Source organism: Homarus americanus, unplaced genomic scaffold, assembly GCF_018991925.1.
Source record: "Homarus americanus isolate GMGI-L3 unplaced genomic scaffold, GMGI_Hamer_2.0 scaffold7626, whole genome shotgun sequence".
NCBI classification, from domain to species: Eukaryota; Metazoa; Arthropoda; class Malacostraca; order Decapoda; family Nephropidae; genus Homarus; species Homarus americanus.
In genome coordinates this window covers 12,401,972-12,427,634 of record NW_024718273.1, presented here as the reverse complement: position 1 = coordinate 12,427,634, position 25,663 = coordinate 12,401,972, and the positions used below count along the sequence as shown (strand labels likewise).

General features: G+C 37.6%; 1 protein-coding gene across 1 annotated transcript in view; it reads right to left on the bottom strand.

The window, feature by feature from the left end:
* The window catches only part of LOC121859620, a 29,801-nt gene extending 5,369 nt beyond the window's left edge, over positions 1-24,432 (bottom strand). The window contains exons 1-8 of the mRNA XM_042356556.1: positions 24,356-24,432; positions 23,218-23,284; positions 22,386-22,614; positions 21,741-21,868; positions 21,373-21,544; positions 10,776-10,853; positions 5,367-5,526; positions 1,978-2,056 (exon numbers count right to left, since the gene is read on the bottom strand). Coding sequence (XP_042212490.1) covers positions 1,978-2,056; positions 5,367-5,526; positions 10,776-10,853; positions 21,373-21,544; positions 21,741-21,868; positions 22,386-22,614; positions 23,218-23,282 — 911 coding nt within the window. The 5' untranslated portion in view covers positions 23,283-23,284; positions 24,356-24,432. The remainder of the gene's footprint in view (positions 1-1,977; positions 2,057-5,366; positions 5,527-10,775; positions 10,854-21,372; positions 21,545-21,740; positions 21,869-22,385; positions 22,615-23,217; positions 23,285-24,355) is intronic.
* Between the last annotated feature and the right edge of the window lie 1,231 nt (positions 24,433-25,663).

Below are 25,663 nucleotides of genomic sequence, written 5' to 3'. Positions count from 1 at the left end.
CCCACCCCAGATAAATCCTTTAGTCCCACCCCAGATAAATCCTTTAGTCTCATCCCAGATAAATCCGTGTCAATTTTCCTGTTATGTACTTCATCTTTATCCCAACTCACTATCCCTCCACTCTCCCCAACCCCTCTGACATCCCTCCTCTCTTCCCCCCCCTTCCCTTACAACCGGGTTACTGTTCCACTCTATCCTCTGGGTCACTCTGTCCCTTTCCACCAACTTTCTCTCCCATCTTATTCATGCTTTCACCTACAGTAGGGCTCCAAGTATGACCTCAGTCCTCTCCTTCCTCTGTCCCTCAATCTTCTACCGCCTCATTCTCCCATCACTCTGAGCTTGGTCCCGATGAGATATTTGCCAGAGTATTAAAGGAATGTAAGACAGAGCTTAGTATGCCCTTAGCAAAGTTGTTTAACATGTCCTTAAAAACAGGTGTAGTACCAGAATCCTGGAGGATAGCGAATGTAATACCGATTTTCAAGAAGGGGGATCGATCACTACCCTCTAACTACCGCCCAATCAGTCTAACATCAATAGTAGGCAAATTACTGGAAGCAATCATTTCAAACTCTATTCGAAATCACATGGAGAAGCACAGATTGATCAATGATTCCCCGCATGGCTTCACAAGCGGACGTTCATGTCTAACTAATCTATTAACATTCTTTTCATCAGTTTTAGAATCGGTGGACGAGGGCACAATTATGATGTGGTATATCTCGACTTTAGCAAAGCCTCGACAGAGTCCCCACGAAAGACTAATTAGAAAGGTAGAAGCTCATGGCATCGTAATATCCTTAAATGGATTAGGCGTGGTTACAGGACAGGAAACAGCGAGTGAGCATTAATGGCACTAAGTCCCATTGGCAACGTCATGGAGTTCCCCAAGGCTCAGTACTTGACCATTATTATTTATTATATACATAAACGACATAGATATCGGCATAGACAGCAACATAAGCAAATTTGCTGATGACACTAAAATAGGACGATATTAAATCTGACGAGGACTCAGCAAAACTACAGGAAGATCTAAACAAATTTTTCGAATGGTCAAAAATGGTAGATGAAATTCAACGTGGACAAATGTAAAGTACTCAGTATAGGAGATGTAAACAGGAAACCCCAGATGAACAACGATGCCATAGGAAACCGACTGGGAGATTCAGGAGTAATGAAGTAAGAACATTGCCAAACATTGTGTTTTTACTCGGAACAAGGCTAATAAAGTACTTGGGATCATACAAAGGAGTGTTAGTTACAAGACTAGCGAGGTCATCCTAAAACTGTATCTTGCTCTTGTGAGACCTCACATGGATTACTCAGTTCAGTTCTGGTCACCGTGATACAGAATGGATATAGAATCTTGAAAGAATTCAGAGGAGAATGACAAGACAAATCCCGCATTAGGAACCTTGAGTATAGAGACAGGTTAAGCATCTTAATTTGCACTCCCTCGAGAGACGAGAGCGAGAGGGCGACCTGATAGAGGTGTTTAAGTGGAAGGCAGGGCTAAACAAAGGGGCATTACAGCGTACTCAAACTATCCAACCAGGAGCGAACTCGTAATAATGGTTTTAAATTAGACAAATTTAGATTTCGCCGTGAAATAGGTGAACACTGGTTTGGAACAGAGTAGTATGAATGGAACAAGTTACCAATATCATCATTAACTCGAATACGCTGAATAGCTTCAAACATAGGTTGGATGCTTATATGAGCAATAGGGGTTGGGTGTAAACGGGACTGCCCAGTATGGGCCAATAGGCTCGTTGCAGTTTCCTCCATTCTTATGTTCTTATGTTCTTATCTCCTCTCTCCCCGTCACACACTCCTCCATTCTCACTGCTGGGCTATTCTCCCTCTCCCATTCCCTTTCACCCCGTCCATCCCCCTCCTTTTTACCTTTCTTTTTCTTTTCCTCACTTCCTCCCCTTCCTCCTCCCTGACTCTCCCTCGCCTACCTCTCACCTTTGAATCATTCGATGGCGGTCAGCCTGAACCAGGAATTCTCTCGTGTGTGATGTCACATCTCGTTCGTCCAACAATTCTGTAATAAATTGGAAATATACGAGACGCTTGGAAGAATAGTAGATATATTAGTATTATTGTGGCATCTATGTTCCATTAATACCTTTAAAATTTACTATTTAATTATTAGCCAATATATTTATTCACCAATACCCAATCAATATCTTATCATTTGGAAGTTTTTCACATATACTCATGATGGAGGATTTTGCTAAACTTACCCGTCAGTGACATTGAAGCTTCGAGGATTGAGTCTGAACAGTCAAAATTAGTCTCTTTGCTTAGCAACAAATGACGCTCATTTCTGTGTACACTGTCATTTCTCGATGCTGGGAAAGTTAGTCACTCAGCAGTACGATCAAGTGTGATTACATAATAATTTGTTTATTCCTCAGTGCGTGATTGTTCATAATCTGTATATTATTTTTCATTCGTCCTTTACTAGAGTTCACTGACGGATCCAGAGGGAGCGAGGAAGGGGGTTACATGGTAGGGTGGGTGGCTGGGTGCCTTCCTTACCAGCGCTCAGTATTTCAAATACTAATGTAGATTTGCTTATTGTATATTGTGTAACCAGTTATTAATAGTCATTAAATGCAGGTGTAAATACATGGTATCGGCGAGAGTGCAGGCGCATGGGGATCATCTTAGTACGTACTCATTGGGAACATCTTCAGTACATACCCAAGAAGATCATATTATGTACTCAAGAGGAATATTTTATGTACTCTAAGGGAACTTCTTACATTATCATGAGGTATGTACACTCGGAAACCATATTCTCTATTCCACCTGGGTCGGTGCTGGAGGTTAGTACAGCGTCCTTTCTGGACAGGCCCTCTAATCTGACAACAGGCAACATTAATGCACTGCTAACACACACAGTCATGAAGTACATTTTATAGGATAGATATTATGCATAAAATGTATATGGCATTTTATAATTTATCATTATCTTCATTATATATGAACACAAAGTTATCAAATTACCATAGGTTTTAGTTACGAAAGTATGAATGGAAAAATAAACATTTCCAAACCACCCAGTGAATCCACACAACGTTTACAGTGCTTGGGGCCAGACCAATGCATGATTCCACCACACCCATCTATATCTTTTATTTTCCCATCATTCATGTAATCATATATGAAATCGTGTTTAATTTAACTACATATTTCAAAACCTTAAATTGCGGACCCAGCCTACTCATTTTGACACGCATCATATAGTGTGTCACTTGACCATCCCACCTGGGCACATGGAGGCCCACAGTAACTCCTATGGGGCAACATCCTTGCATCATTGAGTAAGAGTTAAATATATATATATATATATATATATATATATATATATATATATATATATATATATATATATATATATATATATATATATACTTTCCCTCACCCTAGCAAACTAGTTAGCATAGCATAACCAAACAGCCTCGCAAGGACCAATAGGTCTGTATATAATGTGTGTGTACGCGCTAAAATGACCTAGTATATTTTACTAATATCTCATTGTCCATGGATTTTCTTACAGTTTGGCTGTGAGTTTAATATTTTGTCTACCTGCCAGTTCAACAAGACTGCTAACCATCCTCCCAGCAACTCATATGCCATCCCAGACCCACAGCCTATATGTATGGTGCAAGACCGCAGTCCAATACATACAAGTCAGGCAGTCAAGCGTTGATTTGAGGCGCACCCGCAGATTATTCTAATGGACTGGCCCCCTAAAGGAGCCGATTGTAATCCAATAGAAAATCTATGGGCGCATATGGTAGTTGAATAGGATGTTGAGGAGAAAACGAGTGAGACAGTGAGGACACACGCACATAATGTGTGGGAGGGAATAAGGAGGAGGCCAAACATCTGCAGCAATGTGGTAGATTCCATGCCCACCAGATTGTATGAAGTTATAGCAGCAGATGGAGGTTGGACACGGTATTAACCTGTGGTCAAGAACTAAATCTCCGCCCACGACGGTGCCTTGTAGGGGGTGGCGGGGGAGTTAGCTCTCTGGTGTAACCTCGTTGGGGCCACATAGACTTCGTTTCCTAACTCTCGGGAATTTATCCAGGTATTTTACTATGTGGTTTTACGTCACTTCACATAAATAAACTTACAAAATCTATGCATTAATATGCATAACTCTTAGGAATCTGTCCAGACGTTAAATATATGTTATATACTACAATAATCACATGGATATGTTTACAATGTTTATGCATAATAAATTTGAAAAATATTTTTGGGGATTCAATTAACCAATAGTCATGCCTACAAAACAATCTTGATGCTCCAAGTGCATGTATGTGTTGAATAACGAGTAACTGATCCACATTATTTTGGTAAATAAAGAAATGAAAAGCAAACACTTAGCCATATGGATATAGTTACACGGAAGAAGGGAAATAAGGATGAACCATGGTTTTGATGGAAACAATGTGATCTGGGACGATGCTCACAATGACGAATGGGAGAAACCTCTTTATGAAACATCTTACCTACTAAGGATGAAGCTTAATGTTACAGAACACACACACACACACAGTGTAACTTTGTGTGACGCGTTGTCTGACGTGGGGTGGCTTTGAGCGAACCATACACTTGATATTACAATTTATGTATCCTTCCTGTCCATGATTTACAACAATAACTGTAAGGTAAAAGTTACAATATTATACTAATATCACTGTCATGTATTGATACAGAGCACGATGAATATAACATGATAATGATAGTGAAGTCTGGAAGGGTTCATATCATAACTTGTGTGTTCGTGTGCATGTTGCCCCATGAGAGTTACCGTGGGCCTCCATGTGCCCAGGTGGGATGGTCAAAGTATTACACTATAAGTGTGTCAAATGAGGAGTGACTGATTCACATGTAATTTAGGGTTTTTGAATATGTAGTTAAATTACACGGGATTTTTCATATAGTTACACGAATGATGGGAAGCATCGTGGTCTGGCACACACACACACACACACACATTGTGTGGAGTCACTGGGTGGTTTGGAAGTGTTTATTTCCATTCATGCTTTCGTAACTACAACCTATGGTATTTTTTCTTCGTGTTCATATATATATAATGAAGATAATGCAATATATATACATAATGTCATCTATACAGCCGTACTATGACTGCGTGTATTCGTGCGTGTGTTGCCTCGTGATAGTTAGAGTGGGCCCCCATCCAGAAAGGACACTGTTCGAACCTCCAGCACCTACCCAGGTGGGCTAGAGATTATGGTTTCCGAGTGTACAAGTTAGGTACTCATGAAAGTATTCATCAGACAAGGGGCTAACCTAACCTAACCTACCTAGGGTGGGCGACGCGGCGAGGATGAGAGCTGGGCGGTAGCGTCTGTAGGTGGTGACGGGGTTGCCGACCAGGTGGGCTTCACGCAGGTGACCCAGGCGACCCAGCACGGACGTCACGTGACTCAGTGAGCAGAGGTCATTGTCCCCCACCTGCAGCACCTGTTAAATTTCATTCACTTGTCACCTCATTTATCTTTACCTTCTTCTTATTTCTACTTAACTATGACTATTGTTAGGAATATAACATAAAATACCCACTGAAAAAATTGTCAGTTTCGACATTTCTACTTAAGTTCAAGAACGAAGCAAGAAATTCAGGGACAATGTTTTTAGTTTGCCATCCTTGACATGGGTAACCACCTCAACCTAATTTAACCAAACCTAATCGAACTTACCCTAACTTTACCTAGTCTTACCCTTCTAATTGAACCTAACTCAATTAAACCCAACCCAACCTGACCTAACCTAACAACGTAACCTAACCCAACCTAACGGTATTTTGAAGATAGGAAATCTTTCTGAAAAATTTTCAGAATTGTACAGAAAATTTGTCACAACTTTTCAGAATATTTCTCAAAACTTTTCTGGCATTTTTTATAAAATTCTGAGTAATTTTTAGAAAAAAAATAAAAAATTAAAAAGAGACAAATCAGAAAATAAACACCGAGACTTAATGGTGTTCCGAGGATGTGAAATTTTAGTTCCAAAATACAGGTTCCTCAAACGACTATTTTCTGGGCGCATTTCCTGGAAAACGATAAGTTAACATAAGAACATGAGAAAGGAGGAAATTGCAGCGGGCGTATTGGCCCATACTGGGCAGTCCCATTTACACCCAACCTCTATCACTCGTATATCCATCCAACCCATGTTTGAAGCTATCCAGCGCATTCGAGTTAATGATAATATTTGGTAACTTGTTCCACTCGTCCACTACTCTATTTCCAAATCAATGTTTACCTATTTCGCGCCTAAATCTAAATTTTTCTAATTTAAAACCATTGTTACGATGGATGGAAATTTTTAGGCCCAACATTCGTATTCCCCAAAAGACTGTTTTCCCAGCGCAAATCCCAGAAAACTGTGTTTTGTGCGTTAAAATGTTTCAGAAAATTTGTCAGAAGTTTTCAGAACTCTTTCATATCTTTTTTTAGAAATGAAAACCATATGAATACATTAGGCCGTGACCCAGTAAAGATATGTGGCCGAATAATTAAGGCAGGATCATAGTTACGGCAGTCTCTACGTAATATAGAAAATATATTCTGTAGAAAGACCGTCACAGACTATACTTCACCCTTTCAGTTCACAGAGAGAGGAGGACTTTAGTCCATTTGTGTCAGTGTGTATAAAACTGGATCAAGGTTGAACCCCGTGACCAGTGATGAAGAACAGATACTAGAAAAGCAGCTCGACCCAGAATCAAGTCAACAATAAAGGACTTCTAATTTTACACACACACACACACGGATGATAATAATAGTGAATAAACATGGTGCTGAGACAGTGAGCCTTTACGACCTACCAGAAGGGAGGTACCTGTGAGAACCACTCCACCAGCAAGTAAGGTCTATAGTCACTTGTTTCCCCAACACCACTCCACCAGTCAGGAAGTTTACCACATGTTTCCTTCACAACACCACCAGCGAGGCAGGCCTATAACTACGTATTTCCTCTACAACAACAAATTATAAGTGATTCATACATAACCTGATGTTAACTCAATGTATTTTTTGTATTGGAAGCTTTTGTTAAATATTCCACTCTTATTACTGTAAGTAAATTTTTGTCCATTGTATATTTTCAGCCACTGGTTGCTAAGGCCCAGGATTAATCGTGTGGTCCTACTATGTATGTTTTTCTAGGGATTCGACATCTCTCTCCCTCTCTCTCTGAACGTGTTATGAGCAGCGAAAATTCCTTTCATTCGCTTCTTGATATGACGTCACTGATGCACAATGGTGGGTGTAACTTTTCTCTTCAATTGCGTATGGTGCTATCATGAGAGCAATGTCCGAGTTGTCCCGGAAAGAAAATCACAGAGAGACAGACCGAGACATTCAAACAGAAGAACAGATTTTTATGGACTTTGCGATTAAGGTATTTATTGACCGAGAGATTGAAAGACTTACTGACTAAACTAATTGATTGCTTGATTGCGTGAGTTAGTGGACGAGGGCAAGTGTGAGCGAGTGTCTGCCTATCTATCAATGAGTGGCAAATATCATTAAATTACAGTAAAATTAAACCCTAATATAATAAACTCTGACGACAGATAAACACTGGACGTCAGTGTTCCGGCATAATAGTCAACATGGCTGGGGATGAACGCTACCACTCTCCCCAAATAATACAGTATACACAAGCTTACAGGATTAACCTCTAACTAATACTGTATAATAATTGTATTGACTAACAGCCTTACATGATCAATATTTTTTATACAGAAAAAAAATCTGCTTGGTTAGTAATAATACTTTTGTTCATGGTAACATAGGTTTATCATTACAATGTGTCACATTAACTGGTTGAGCAAATGACTTTGCCCTGGGAGAAGGAAAGCATAGAAACGGGGGTTTGGCGGAGCATGCTGTATATTATGTTTGTGTCTTGATGAGGTAATATTTAACACGAAGAGCCATTGGTCTCATATCTATATACTGTATATATATATATATATATATATATATATATATATATATATATATATATATATATATATATATATATATATATATATATATATATATATATATATATATATATACTGATAACCACAAGGAAAGAAGAAACACGAAGATTTAAAGATTAGTAGGGTCATTACCTAATACCTGACCATTGTGGACCTGGTCTCACCCTCCTCTGTATATATACACCTTGATTTGTATTTCTCTCTCTAGTCTGTACTCACCCCTGAAGATGTGAATTACACGAAAGCGCTTGGGAACTTCGTGTTTTCTTCTTTCCTTGTGGTTATCAGCATATACCTAGATCACGCGCACCTACAGTGATTTACTTGCATATATATATATATATATATATATATATATATATATATATATATATATATATATATATATATATATATATATCATGTAAATCCACAATGAAAACGTGGATAAGATAAATCTTGATAAAATCACACGGGAAAATGGAAACAACGGAGCACCTTAGCTTTCGTCTTTATTCAAGACATCTTCAGAGGCAACTGGATTACATGGACAGAGAGAGGCTTAAATATACAGGGTGACCTTAAAAACATGAGGTCAGGTCATAATGATGTCATCCACTAATCCCCACACCAACACACACGTAGAGGAGCTTAAGAGAAGGGGGGTGACGTGACTAGTCAGGTCAGGTCAAAAATAAGGGACCCACAAAATAACTATCATACATCTAGATCAAAGGTTTTCAAAGCATTTTTAACCTTGGGCCACTGACAAATAAATTTATGTAACATATTATCAGTTTTGAACTGACCATCACTAAGGTTTATTGATTTTAATTCCTTAATCAAACTAGCTTCAACCAGAAGTCTTTCTGTGACACAAGATGATTTAAATACTTCTAAGCTTTTTTCCCAAGCAATGGGGTGATTATTATTCCTAACATGAACGAACAAGGCACTGCTTTCAGATGCTGTTCTGATATTATACTTATGTTGTTTGATTCTGAGCTGCAGTGTTTTTCCTGTCTGTCCTACATAATTACAATTACATTTGCTACATGGAATACAATAAACACTTCCATTTACATTCAAACTTGGGCTATTCCTTATTAACATATTGGTAATGGTTGAGTCATACTTGAAAACAACATTAATATTTAGAAGCTTGAGGGACCGAACTAACGGGACAAATTCATTACGATAGGGCAGAGTCAAAATATTCTTAAGTGTAGGAACTTGTCTGGTTTGAGAGGAATGAAAGGATTTTTAGCCCTTTTAAAACAACGATCAACAAACACAGAAGGGTACCCGAGTTTCTGTGCAATAGAACGAATGTGTTTCAATTCATCGTCAATAAATTCAGAGTCACAAATACGCAGACATCTTAAGAACATAGCAGAAAAAACTGACATTTTGGTAGACTCCAGGTGATTCGATAAAAAGTGAATGAAACTGTCTACCTGTGTGGGCTTTCTATATACCATAAATTTATAGTTTTGGCCATTTCTCATGATAAGCATATCAAGGAATGGAAGGGATCCATTTGTTTCTCTTTCAATTTTGAAAGGTCACCCTGCATATTTAAGCCTCTCTCTGTCCATGTAATCCAGTTGCCTCTGAAGATGTCTTGAATAAAGACGAAAGCTAAGGTACTCCGTTGTTTCCATTTTCCCGTGTGATTTTATCAAGATATATATATATATATATATATATATATATATATATATATATATATATATATATATATATATTTTATATATATATATTTATATATATATATATATATATATATATATATATATATATATATATATATATATATATATATATATATATATATATATATATATATATATATATATATATATATATATATATATATATATATATATATATATATATATATATATATATATATATATATATATATATATATATATATAAATATATATATATATAAAATATATATATATATATATATATATATATATATATATATATATTTAATTACCAGTGAAAACATTAAAAAATTTGAAACGTAGAACATTTAAAATTTACTTAATCCTTTGCGGACAACGAATAAATGTTTAACTTAAAATGAAATATCTTAACATTTTAAGTACTTTATAATTTACACTAAAAATTATATTTAGTAATCTTAAAAAAAACAGTAACATAGACCAATATATAATGTTTGGGTTTAAGTCTCCAGCAGAAGATGACTTTTCATCACGAGAGGACCAAACGCCTCTTGATGACGCCATTAACGTTACGCGGATGCACAACCACTAGTATTAATCTTCACAAACAAACACAAGAAAAATGCGAAAAGTAATGCCGCGCTCCTTCGGTCATGTACTGTACTGGTGGTTGAACAACAAAGAAATTTATACAAAATCAAACATTAATGGGATTCGTTAAATATGTTAAACAAGGAAAAATCCTTGGCATTGACAATCAGAACTAAAGAGCTTACTTATCTCCACTTATAAATAGCCCATATCCCGTGACTCACCAGAAGTTGGATAGACACATGGAAGTGCTGATGGGTGTGAAAGGATCTGCCCTGTATGGGCCAGTCGGCCTCCTGCAGTATCCCACTTTCTTATGTTCTTATGTATCCCGTGACCCACCCGTAGACCAGCCCCTGACTCATCCGTACACGCACCCAGCCCCTGACTCACCCATAGACGCACCCAGCCCCTGACTCACCCGTAGACGCACCCAGCCCCTGACTCACCTGTAGACGAGTCAGTAGACCCACAGCACCCAGCTCTGTTAGTCTGTTGCCACTCACGTCCAGCACTCGCAGCGTTTCCTGTGGTGGCGGTATAGGTATTAATTCTTGCCGAAGTGAATCATTAATATCAGTTCAAATGTAATAGTTTTGTACAGCAGTGGGGCTATAATATGGAAAAAATAATTCACTTAACATTCTATATTATTGTTTTAATAATTCAATTTACATTTATGTATTTGAGGATTTAGTTTTGTAATCTGAATAAATTTAGTTATATCTTAATATTTAATTTTTATTTTCCTGTTAATTCGGGACAATATTATGATATGAGCCGATGGTAAACTTAATAAAAAAGGCCATTATAACCCATAACGAGGCTAGTTCACAAGAGAGGGAGGGAGAAGAGGAGAACAAGATCGAACAAAAACCAGATTCGGTAGGTAAGCTGTGTCTGTCACGTAGGTAAGCTGTGTCCGTCACGTAGGTAAGCTGTGTCCGTCACGTAGGTAAGCTGTGTCTGTCACGTACCTTAGTTACTGTCGCCCAGGCTCATGATCGACGTGGAAAGCAGCTTAAACCTTCTTGATTTTTTTTTTACTTTATGAAATCTATACTGAAAACTATCGATAAAATATGACATAATATGACCAAAGGAAAGACTTGTTTTATGGTTTGGATGGTATTGGGGATTACTGGCCTCTTCGCCGTTAGCTATTTCGACCGAAGCTGATTGGCTTCCTTTCTTGTTTCTTCTTTGCTTTTCAGTTTCCATTCTTCTTCCTGGTCTTCTTCTGAATATTCTCACACTTCTATAAACGATTAAAGATAGTGTAATGAAATCGGTTTAATTGTTGTGATCTTGTTCTGGTCTTGCTTGTTTTTTCTTGATTTTTCACTACAAGGAGGGCCTCCTTGTAGCTCAGTCTTTCCTGTCCGCAGCTTGGCCACTCCTGCACTCCTCCCTCCACTTGGGACACTCCCGGTCGGAGGAGGAGTGAGGGCCACACAAGCTGCGCATTCTGGCGGCCGCCAAGCAGTTGGCGTCCTGGTGCCCGGGTGTCCCGCACTTGAACACACCTCCCGAGCACGACACTTCCGCGCCAGGTGGCCGTACTGGCATTTGTAGCAACGAGTGGGTCTGCTGGTACGGTTTTACTGGGATCTTCTCCCATCCCAGCAAAACGGAGCTAGGAGTTTCTTTGGGAAGCCAACCAGGCAGCTGTCCTGGTCAGCTTCCGAACTATTGAGAGCTGATTCCGATCAGCTCGGCAAGTTCTTCTTTTCGAGATGTTCGATTTCTGTGTGGAGATGATCTCAAAACCAAGTTGTCCTGTAGGCAGGCTTCAACTTGGATCTCGATTCCATTGATTTGTCTTATGTTTTCTAATTGCTGGGCCTTCCCCATTCCGCGAAGGTGACGATAAGGTCACCGCTGTCACCGGACGACCCCTGTCACCCCGTGATTCCCGAGAGTCAAAAACTCTCAGGACAAGGAGGTTGAGTTGCTTGCGCGAAGGGCGCTTGACTGGATAAGTCTAACGACCTTCACCTGGCTGCAGGTGAACATGGTCACGCGGTACTGGGAGCAGAGAGAACTACCTTGCCGAGGTTCAGTTCTCGTGTTTATGGTTTTGGGGTCAGAGAGTTTTATATAAATCTGTTCTCTTGCTGCCTCATGTTGCCAGTCATCCTGGACATATTTCATTGTACAGTGATATTGTATAGCATTTGAATAATAATTTTTTTGTCATTTCCCTTTAACCTGAATATAAAAAAGATTAGAAACAAAAGGAAAATTTTGTTTAGAAATGTTATGACAGAGGAACTTTAAATAAAGACAAATCAAGTTGTGAACGCATCTTCCTTTTTATGTTAAGTGAAAAAACAGACTTTTGATTTATATAATATATATAATTAATTTTTATTGTCGTGCTAAGATCCTTGTGTGTAACATGGCACGTAATGGTTCCGACGTCTGCATTGACACAGGAGTAATTATTGAAGTCATTATAAATTTCTCCCAATTATTAATAGTGTTTACCCGGGTATCTACCATATATTGCCGACTTTGTATCATGCCAAAAGTTTGTATATAACATAACAAATGTGACAATTGTACTAAACTGCATAAGAAAAAACGTGATTTTTTTTTTCAACGCAGTTTCTCCGTCACGGAGCTCTGGAACTTTCTACAGTTACTGATAGTTCACTGTAGTTGTGACAAGCTTTATTATATCATGGTCACGTGGTGGTAACTTCCTGGTGGCTAGAACATCAATTTGAACCATTTTATCACTTTAAACAATAATAATAATGTCCAGGAAGGAAGAGGTTTATGTGCCACCATCCTACCTGGCCCGTCCTCCACTCACTCAACCTCTGATTATTATTGTGCGTTTGCTGTTATTGTCACAGATACATTTAATGCAATTGTTATTAATGGTTTACTTGTTGCTATTGTAACTGATTGTTTTGATGCTGTTTATAATGAGAGTTTTCGTGTTATTGTTTTTTTGCTGTTTTTCTTGTTTTTATACGGTAATTTTTCATGAGATCTTCCCTTTGTTGTTGTTATATGAACATTGTTTTAATTTTCATGATATTTAAAAATTTTAAGTCGGTCAAGAGGACGATTTTCTCTTCTGTTGTGTGTGTGTGTGTGTGTGGTGTGTGTGAGTGGGGAGGCTAACGGCCATATTATTATCAAACAACATCTACCCCTTCTGACGAAGAATCTTTTCGAAGGTATTGTTCCTTCAAGCGGTATTTTTAAATGATCGAACCTCTTTCACTTCGTGCGGGATGATTTTTTTAGGTCTGGTAATACTGTCCTCTTCGCTGATGCATTATGGGTCCTGTGTGTGTTTCTTTACCTTCGTTGGCGCCAAATTTAGTATTGTAGCAGCTCTCGTCATGGATATTTTTTCCTCCATAGTGTCCCGGGATTTCTTAGTTTATTTGATTGGGGAGGAGAAAATTTTGCAAAATAAAAGTACTTGTGGGAAGCTTGTTACATTAAAGAAACAAGCATGGTTACGAATTGCATCATGTTTAAATGCTGAGGGATATGGACCTCGGCGATCAGAAGAACAGTTGAAGAAGATTTGGGAACGCATTAAAATAAAGTAAGTAAAAAAAACTATATGTTTATATATATATATATATATATATATATATATATATATATATATATATATATATATATATATATATATATATATATATATATATTTTTTTTTTTTTTATTGTAGCTTAGTAGGTTAGATTAAAGAGGGTGCAGATGACTATAATTTCTGAGACAACTAACTTAATTCAGTTATATGGGAGGTAGAGACTTCTAATTTGGCGTGGGCGAACTTACTATTACTGAGACGGGGGAAGCTGCTGTGAAGTCCTCTATATTAGCCAAAATATTGTACCATATATGCTTCAGGCACATTTTCATTAAATAATCAAACTCCAGCTTCCAGTGAACTTGTTTTGTTATGCACCTAATTCAGCCAAATGGAAGTTTACCAAAACGAAATAATGTAATTGGTGATGGGAAATTAAAGCCTGCAGTATTTCACATATTATATCATGATCCACTGTATGAAAGGTGTTTTTGTATGGAATATTACCATCCTTGTGATAATGCCCTACCAGTGAAATTTGCCTCAACCCATTTTGATATTTCTAGGCATAAACCTCCCCTGTTTTTATTTTCCAGATAAAAACTCACTTATAAAACTGCTAAAAAGTTGCATTAAATAACTTAAATGGACTTAATTTATTAATATATGCAACATAAAGTTTTGAGATGATTTTCTCCCAGTGAAATTTGCCTCTATCCATTGGAATATTTCTAGGCAAGAACGTCACTAGTTTATATTTTCCTGACAGAAACTCACTTATAAAACTGCTAAAAAGCTTAATAAATTACCGTAAATGTGCTTACCAGATTAATATTAGCGTTAGTAAGATGGGATGACTCCAGCAGCTTGCCTTTGGCAATAACAAATTGACAGGCAGCACAGCTTTTACGAAAGGCGTAATATGACAGGGGACACAGCTTTTGCACTGTCATAAAATGGGCCGTAAAACCAATAATGTAAAAAAATACAATTGTAAAATTACCAATACGTGTTTCTTTGTACGTTAATGTATTGATAATAAATATTCAATAAAACTAACAAAATAATTATGAGGAGGGTGACGAAAAGCAGCTCATAGCCACCTCTTCAAAGTTAGGTGCAATTAGTTCGTTTCCATGCCACCACACTCTTTCGTGAGCTGCACTAAAAGGTTCTTCGCATTTAAAAATACGACTTTCGACATGAAGATATTCTTCAAGGGGAGATGTTGTTTAATAATATGGCCGTTAGTGCAAAGAAACAGGATTACCAAAGTCATACCTAAGCAGCTCAGGATATGCGACATCACGATCATGAACACACAAACAGATTTCCCAACAACACGAAACCAGTTTTCTTTTTTAACGTAATATCACAATGTAGCGACAGTTTTCATAGGAATTCGCGTCACATACAACAGACAAGATGGTATGAAAGGCAGGTGTTCCCCCACCTCCGTTATTACTTGAACCGGAAAAACCGAAATTGTAGGTGAAATTGACCCTAAGGCGAGGTAATTACTATATGGCCTATAAAAATGGCCTGAAAAATGGCAAATGAAATTCAACACCAGCAAGTGCAGCGTACTTAATATTGGAAGAACAAATACTGATTATGTATACAGCCTTAACAACATCAACCTAGAGAAGTCGACTTGTGAAAGAGACCTAGGGGTACTTGTAAGCCCGGACCTACGGCCTAGAAAACAGTGCGTTAATGTTCGAAATAAGGCAAACAGAGTATTGGGTCTTATATCTAGAAGTGTAAGTAACAAGAGTGCAGAGGTCTTATTGCAACTATACCTTGCGCTAGTCAGGCCGCACCTCGATTATGCGGTTCAGTTCTGGTGCCCCTATTATAGAATGGATATAAATTCACTAGAGTCGGTGCAGCGAAGAATGACAAAAATGATTCCGGACTTAGAAACCTTCCATATCAGGATAGGTTAAAGAAACTTAATTTGCATTCCCTAGAAAGACGAAGAGTGCGGGGAGATATGATAGAAGTATTTAAGTGGGAGAAAAGAATCAATAAAGGGGATATAGATAAAGTTCTTATAATATCCGAGCAGGATAGGACTCGGAGCAACGGATTCAAGTTGGATAAGTTTAGGTTTAGGAGGGAAATAGGAAGAAACTGGTTCACAAATAGGGTGGTGGACGAGTGGAACAAGCTTAGCAGCTTTGTAGTAAGTGCGGGAACTCTGGAAAGTTTCAAAAGGAGGCTAGATAGATTCATGGATGATAGAGAGTGGTAGTAACTCTCGACAGGAGCTGCCATGCACAGGCCAACCGGCCTATTGCAGATTCCTTATTTTCTTATGTTCTTATGTTATTAATTTTGGTTCCTCCTCACTCATGATGACTATTGTTTTCCCTCTAGTAATTCCGTGTTGTGTCTGTTTAGCTATCGGTTAATGCCTCTCAGCGCCTTGTTGGGGAAATACAGTGACAAAACTTAACTAGCAACAACGACAGCAACAGCAAACAAAAAAATAATAAATGCCAACCATTAACAACTGGACAACACAACAACAATAATAATAATAATAATAATAATGATAATAATAATAATAATGATAATAATAATAATAATAATAATAATAATAATAATAATAATAAACACTCGGTTAAACAACCACCATAGAACCATCAACATAAGTACACCAAGAAACAACAGTAAAACCAGCAACAACAACACTAATGACAATAATACTAACAACAGCAACATCAAAACCAACAGTAACCTTAACAAGAACAAAACCAACAACAACAATAACAACATTAACTACAACAAAATCAATAACAATAACAACATAACTAACATCACTAACAACACCAATAATAACAACAACAACAGCAACACTAACAACAATAATACTCAACACTACCTAACCCGAAGTCATAAATCATTTGTTTAATTACCTGGTACCTAATTTAAGGTCATAGAGGGCGACCTTTCATCACAGGGCAGACAAAGGCTTAAGTTTTTGTTGTTTCTTCCCTCTATTGTAGTTAAAAAAAAAATGTGTGTACGTAAAATTTGTCTAACTTCCCCCTTATATATCCGGTTTGTTTCTTTTCATGTTCATGGTAATTAATCCATTTCCTATATCAAACTAGATTTATCTTGTTTATATTTTTCCCTAGTTCATTTAGGGCTATTAATACTGATCTTTGCTGGGTGTCTGAGAGGTTAATAACATCGCTATTAAACTCGAATGAAGTCTTTGTCCTCACTGCTATTTGTAGGATTTGGCCCAGAAAAGCATGGGTACATTATCAAGAGAAAGAAGTACACGCTTCATGCGTCGTAGAAATTATTTGCAGGAGTGAATAAAAAAAAAGTGGGGAACTGTTCAAAGATAGTTCAAGGGTCTACGGGAACGGAGAGTGGAAAAACTTATTCAAACAGTGATTAAGGAACAGTATTAGAGGTATAAACAAACCTAGCACAGCACTCGGCCATTATTGCTTACAACCCATAATTAAATTAACCCATAATGAGAGTGAATTCTGCTTGCATAATGGTGTCTGTGGCACTGCTGGTCTGTGGTGTCACGGATGCCTGGCCTAAAAAGTCATTAAAACAAGAAAAAACGGACAACCCAAAGCTACCACCAGTCATCATCAATCCCCCATACCTTCCATGCGAACACAAATGTCACACCAGTATCATCGATACATGTAACTGGGACTATGGCCTCTGTCCACCTTATCCCAACCCCGAGGTCTGAAGGTAACGCTAATAGGGCCACCTGGGAGACGGAAGCAAACAGTTTTGTTCACCAGACAACCATCAGTGGCGAGTGTTGGTCGCCAGGTGCTCATTAGTAGCCACTATTATTCTTCGGAGGAAATGGATCACGAGTAGACTACCAGCCGTCACATACCAGGGTCATCCGTAACAGATCAGACGTCAGTGAGGAGGGAAACTCATTAGTAAATATAATATACACCAGCTTCACCAGCAAGAGAACACCATCACCAACCACAGACTAACCAGACGTCAGCCACTTCATAAACCATCATCACACAAGTGGCAGTCATCACCGATCACCAGAACAGCCATATTCGAGGACATCAAGAACTTCACGAGGAAGGATCACCAACACGAATCTGTACCCGGAAAACCATCACCAAAACTGTAACCAAGCTTGTAACTTTTCTCATCCGTGTCACCAGCAACAAGCAGTCACTGCCAGGTACCGATCAAATTATCTCCAGCCATGGTCTTCAAGCAGAGGAACTCCTATATTGCTCGACTAACAACCAAAATACATATATTATGAACTTATTAGGCTGAAATAAGGTTGATGCTCGTGTCATAAATCCGTGTCAACTTTGAAATATGATATATATATATATATATATATATATATATATATATATATATATATATATATATATATATATATATATATATATATATATATAATTGTTGTCTACAAAATAAGGGAAACAGTTCACTATGATATAGACTAATAAAAAAACAAATAGAACCTGGAAACATTTAAACATCCAGTAAAATGTAAAACGTCTGGTGAAAATAACAGTGTATTAAACTATTTGCTTCACTGTGTTAGATCTACGCTGTATACAGTACCAAGGGGGTGAGCAAACCATAGAATCAACTGGCAGCTGGATGACTATGATGAAGGACAAAGGTTCAACTGTTTTTTTTAGAACATAAGAACATAAGAACATAAGAAAGTGGGATACTGCAGGAGGCCGACTGGCCCATGCAGGCAGATCCCTTTCACACCCATCCCAGCACTTCCATGTGCCTATCCAACTTCGTCTTGAAGCTCCTAGCGTCCCTGATCCTACTATAGCACTCCGGTAGCCTATTCCACATATCCACAACTCTATTACCAAACCAGTGCTTGCCTATATCCTTTCTGAATCGGAATTTATCTAATTTAAAGCCATTTGTTTTAGTTATTTCGTTATTACTGAGCTTCAGAACATCTTCCATTTTACCCTTGTTAATCCCACTTACCCACTTGTACACCTCTATCATATCTCCCCTAACTCTACGCCTCTCTAATGAATGTAAGCCTAAGCTTTTCAGTCTTTCTTCATATGGAAGGTTTCTAATATTATGGATCATTTTTGTCATTCTTCTTTGTACTCTCTCCAAAGAATCTATGTCCATTCTATAATAAGGACACCAGAACTGAACCGCATAATCCATGTGTGGCCTCACTAATGCTAGGTAAAGTTTCAAGATAACGTCAACAGTTCTGTTACTCACAGACCTAGATATGAACCCAAGAATCCTGTTTGCCTTGTTGCGAACGCTAATACATTGTTTTCTAGCTCACCCGGGCACAGATCACTGACCCACATCGGGGCCTGGGGGCGAAAATGTAATCATAATAATAATAATAATAATAATAAAGAACCATAAAGAAATACAAAAATTAAAAAAGATCAAAAGTGAGAAACAATATATTGTATGTATGTTGTGTTGTCAATAGTAAGAAAAACAATTGAGACCCTACATTTGTGTGTAAGCGAGGCAGAAAATCAGATGAGCAACCTGGGACTTGGTCACAATTTTCGCAATGCCATATGGCAGCAGGGTCTATCATTAGACAACACATTACGCTTCCAATATCTTCCCAGGTTACATTTAAATGCACACTTGATTAAGTTAACTGTATCAACGACTTGTCACATAGTACATTTAATTTGAAGGACACACACACACACACACACATATATATATATATATATATATATATATATATATATATATATATATATATATATATATATATATATATATATATATATATATATATATATTTCATTAGCACAATAGCACGCGGACTTCTACATACAATCAACACCTCAACCCGCCAGGATTCGAACCCACGGCCCACTAGCCCATGACTTTAAATAACTTAAGAGACAAGAATACTATTGCTGAGTTACCCAATGCTCCCCGAAAATGCTTATTCAATTATAAATTGAATGTTTGCCTAGTCAACATCAAGTAAGCCTGAAGTAACTTTTTACCAACCGGATCATGTGGCAATACACATACTCACTCGGCACCATCACTTACAAACACACACACACGATATTTATATTTTCTTCTCCACGTCTGTCTGTTTATCTGACTATACGTTAGATTTATTGACCACAGTTCAGTTCCAACTACGTGTGGTATAACACATGCAGTATCCCCCAACAATTAAAACTCTCTCTCTCTCTCTTTATATATATATATATATATATATATATATATATATATATATATATATATATATATATATATATATATATATAAATATATATAAATATATATATATATATATATATATATATATATATATATATATTTATATAGTATATATATGCTCTCTTGTAAATGTATCTCAAGAAAAAGCTGACACCCTCTAGTCAGAGTTGGGTTAGGAAGAATGGGAATAATGCAAAAACCCGAAATTGCCTCAGCATATCACTGGAAGGCCTTGAGGGGCTACCTGTGCTGAGAACAAAGGATGATAAGCATTTTTTATGAGAGGCACGTGCAGGGATCCTTGGACAGTGGAGTGAGTCAGTAAGCGTGCGTGAATGCGACTTTTATGTGAGCCAAGACGTGGATAATAAGGGTATTGATGTGCGCTCGCTAGGGCGTGGATAAATTATCTGTAAGATGTCAAACGCGTGGCTAACGTTGTCGAGGGTCTAGAATTCTAGATGTAAACACCCTCTGGTTCTTTTAAAGATTACTGTCAAGTGAAACAATTTCGCTCTCACCAAGGATTTTGGACAAGATTATGGATATTTATAACCAAATATGTCTATTTACGAGTATTTACACTGATAATCGGCATGAAGACAGTACAGAGCAACATAAACATATGTAGGTATGGAAGTGCAGTACTACAGGTAAGAACAATTGTCGAGAGTGTAGACACTGGATGTCAAGCGTGGGGTCTTGTATAACAACACGGCACAGGTGGTAAATAGGCGTTTTCTCTCCAACAAAAGGACAGGCGAGCAAGTATCCTCCTAATTGGCATAGGTACTTGATAATGGGCCCGGTAGGAACAACACAGAGGCTAGGGCTAACAGTGTCCTAGCTGGCGTGCTGACATACAAGGCTAGGAGTGCAGCAGCTCACATCAACGTGACCATGAATAAAAAGAGGCAGCAGGTGACCAACTGGGTCAGAGGAAGGAAGCCAGTGTTGAAGTGATCAGCCATACGGTCATACCCCGCACTATGACTCGGTTCGAAGTACCCATGAGCAACACCTGCTTTAGATACAGAGAGCAAACCCAACACTGAGCAACACAGTTCCAACAGTCATTGGAATATAAACCCCTTACAAACGTACAGTACATCGTCAGCGGCTAGGATGTGGATAACCAACCTGTAGACGGGATAGGGTGTGAATATCTAAATACATGGTAGTTATGGTGTAAATAACTTACCTCTACAATAGCTATGGTATGGATAACCTACCTGTACAGTGGCTAGGGCGTGTGGGTCGAGCACCAGGGCGTCACCAGGAGGGAGACGCTGGTGCTGGATGTGCAGTTCCTGTAGGCCTCTGGGAAGACCCTCCACAACCCCTACTCTGTTCCCCGGCACCAGTAGACGACGTAGACTCACCAGCTCCTGTAAACACTCTAATCTGCGGCAGGGGAACGGAGGCGTTTCTAATGACCCTATCTCTGTGTCAATGTTGTTTTCTTGTTTCGTATATCAATGTATCTATAAATAAACCTAATGACCTCCCTCTCTCTCTCTCTCTCTCTCTCTCTCTCTCTGTAACATTAAAATCTACTCTATTTATGACTGGGTGTCTGTGTGTGTATGGTGACCCTCACCTGGTAATGTGGTTATCCTGGAGAAAAAGTTCCTGCAGGAGTCTAAGAGGTCGGAGATTGGCGAGGCGTGTGAGATGGTTGTGCTGAAGGAAGGCCACACGCGCCCCTGGACAAACACCCACGTTCTCCTGAGCCAGCAGACACCAGGGAGATGACAAGAGGAGGGGAATAAGCACTCATATTAAGAATAATGAATACAAAGGCAAGTTGGTAATATTATCTGTTTTCCTGAACTTGGAGTTTCGTTTAAATCTAGGTTTAGGAAAACATTAATACCTTATTTTTCGAATTCTCAGAGCAGTTGCCATATGATCATTCATTTGAAAAATACATCAGAAAGGAATATTTTTAATTTTCTCTCTTATGCAAATGAATGAGGTTATATAGAAATCAAATTAAGTTACATTAAATTTTAAAAATGCTGGAAATTAAAAAAACCTAGATAAATATTTAGTCATCATAAAACTTGTAGTGCTTAACAGGGAGAAATGAACTCTAGATTTAGCCCCGAAGAATGTAAACTTAGCGATGAACTAAAGACTGTTTCCCAGGAATAGTGACTTGTGGTGTGAATAGTCTTAAGAGCCTGATACTGTAACTTCAACACAGTCATCAACTCTTCACCTCTAACAGATGGAAACTTACTATGTGCGTAATCCCTTTCCTCTCAAGGTGGAGGTGCGTCACTCGGGCTAAATATGCATCTTTCTCCCTTCTCCTCGCTTCCTCGTCTTCTTCCTCATTCTCCTCATTCTCTTTGATCTTTAGCTTCAAAGCCTTTTCATCCTCCTCTTCCTCCTCTGCCCCTTCTTTCTTCTCAAGCTCTTCCGTTTCTTTACGAGTGAGGGTTGAACGAGACGACTTAGGGTAAGATCTGGAAGAGAACATCAAGGTGAAGGTTTTGTGTTGCGGTGGATTTGTGTGTAAGGAAATAATAATAACTGCGAGTACTGTGATGTTTTGTTGTATACTTCACACACACGAGGATGTATACAGTCAAAGCATTGTTTACAAGACTGAACTCGCAGGCGTCATGTTTTATATGACCTTGGTGATATGTCATGGAAAGTTCAGAGCCAAAATATATCTTGCCCAACCTGTTTCCTGAATGCGTGACTTTTAGTTCTTATTCTTGTGGATCATCTACCAAAAAAAACAAAACAATAGTAATCAGTGTGAGACTCAAAGACGGCTGGACACGTAAATACTAGTTCATTCCAGACATTGAAAAGACCAGTGATAGTGAAAAAAAAACGAATAAATTGCAAATAAACACAATATTAATGAGAACGCAAGACTAAAACCTTGACAAATTTACACATGCTGCCCTGTACATTGAGCCAGGATAAAAGTCGGTGAGTCAGAGACAAAAACATATACTTAGAAGAGTTGCTGGCAGAACTAAAATAACGATACAAACTCATGACCATAAAAGGAACATAAAAAGTTGGACTATTACTGATCGTTCTTACTGTACCGTTTCCATCTTCGTTCACGATATCCAAGCCACATCCATAACGTCTCCGCGCTCACGCCGACCATGACTGTCAGGAAAGGGAAAAATAATGTTAAACTGTACTATAACAATGCGAAATTATCAAAAAGAATTATTGTGTGTCATTAGGCTATTAAGTTAATTGATTTTCTTAGGGTGTAGAAGCTGTCTCCAACACAACCACCACCCCGAGTTAGATAAGGTGTGGTACTTGGCATTAAGGTGTAGTCCAGGAAGACCTACTGCTATCTACACAGTGCATTACTTATTGAGCACACAGGTCCTCGTTATTGCTGATCGACACAAGCAAATGGGACAAAGGAACTTGTTGAGAATTGAATACGTATTAACACATGGAAGACAAAATTTATATAAGTTGATTAAACAAATAATATATAATATTTGTACTTTCTTATTACATGAAAGGAAGATATAGTACTGTATATCTTTTTTTGTTAATTTGATATTTGACACAGGTAATGCTATGAATGGAGGTAACTCGTGAACAATACAACTGTTGCCAGAAAAACAAACAAGATAGTCAACAGAAATCTATCATAGAAGACACACGAAAAATTACGATACTGTAAACAAAACAATGATACTCTTATGTTAAGTGTGTATATCTAAACTAATGTTCACCAAGCTATAGCAATAAAAAGGATAACTCATTTCATTAGTAAATTAAATTATTCCTTCATTGTGTTCTATAACTTTTCTGCAATCGCGTGGCCATAATTAGCAGAGAATATAACACTATACAATTTTCATGGTAAGTCTGAGTGCATTGTATGGTAAATAGTATATCACCTTTTGCTATAATAACTATATTTTGTTGCAGTACAGATTAAATTTCATTCAAGTAACAACAAACCTCTTCCTTCAATAAATTTATCACATGATGTTGCAGAGGAAAAACGAGACAACTGTATATTATTTTTGTGATCCTTAAGTAGAAATAAATAAATAGGAAACCACCTTTTTATTTTATTAATGGAAACACGAAATAATCTTTAACAATTTCTTTCGTATATATTTGCGTGCAACTAATTATCTTTCTCCATGTAGTCCTACCTCATTCCTTCGTTATAAAGTATGATAATAAAACTCAAAGACTTACTTGTTTGCCTCAGTCACGGTGATAGACTGGTGTGTTTGTGGAGGGTGAAGAGAGATATCCGGCCGCGTGGATCCTCCCCAAATGTTGACACGGTTGCCATGGAGATGGATCAGCTGAGAGGGGGCCCCGGAACTCCCGCTCGACGGTTGTCTATTCTTTCCGGATTTGGTGTTTATATATACAAACTGTTTTTATTTTATTTTATTTTTTATATTCATAAATTTTACAATTTACATATTACTGTATACCTAAATATTACATATTAACATATTTGTAAGTGAAATATTTGGATGACTTTTCTTTTAAAATACACTTGATCATTCATTTATTATAATATATCCTGCCTTTAATAAAGGCTATAGTCTCCTTAACATTATAATTTTCCTTCCTACTTAGCCACATACAGTAAATATAATCTGACATTAGCATGATCACTGTATTCTTATCCTTATTATCACTACAGTTAATATTAAACATTAAAAAATGCAGAAATAATTTGCTATTGACATTGCAGACTGTATTCAGGAGGTTTTTAAACCATTAATTATCTCTCTGTTATGGAAACAGAAGTAAAATACATGTAAAGGATATTCTACCTCACCACACCTTACAGAACTATCATGTTTTATGTTTAAAATTTTTAGTCTCTGATTTGTAGGTAGAGTTTCATGAGTATACCTATATATGAAGACTCTCTGGTGAGGATCCATATATTTACAAGTAATATTTCCCAAATAAAAGGCCAATTAAACAGCGGATAATTTTCTTCAACTGCTGGTTCAGTCCATATCATTAACATATTGTATACTGTACATCTTTATTCTTGACATTGGGAAAGTTATGATGCCTTGCTAACCTTCTTAGGGTATTCACTGCATTACTATAATAAGGTGGAGACAAGTAGGGAACATTATCCGTAGGTTTCATTTCTAATAGATAGCTGGTCCTTATACTTGTATAATATGGAGTTAAAGATTTCCTCTTTTCATGGTTTGAAGCAATTTTTATGAAAGCTGTACATAATATAGCAGCTGCTTTACAAAACACATTAACTACTCCAATACCACCTTGTTTGACAGGTAAATACAGAGTTTGTCTTTTAATTGGCTGGTACATACCACTCCATATGTATTTAAATATACATGATTCAATTTTCTGTGAGTACGTGTTTTAAGTTTGATTTGTGGACGAACAGCTTTCATAACTTTAATATTTTTATCTGGCATTATGCAGTATTGCCATTAATTTATCATCTATTTATGTATGAATGTATATACGGTGTATTGATATGGTACGTCCGCTTCTCAA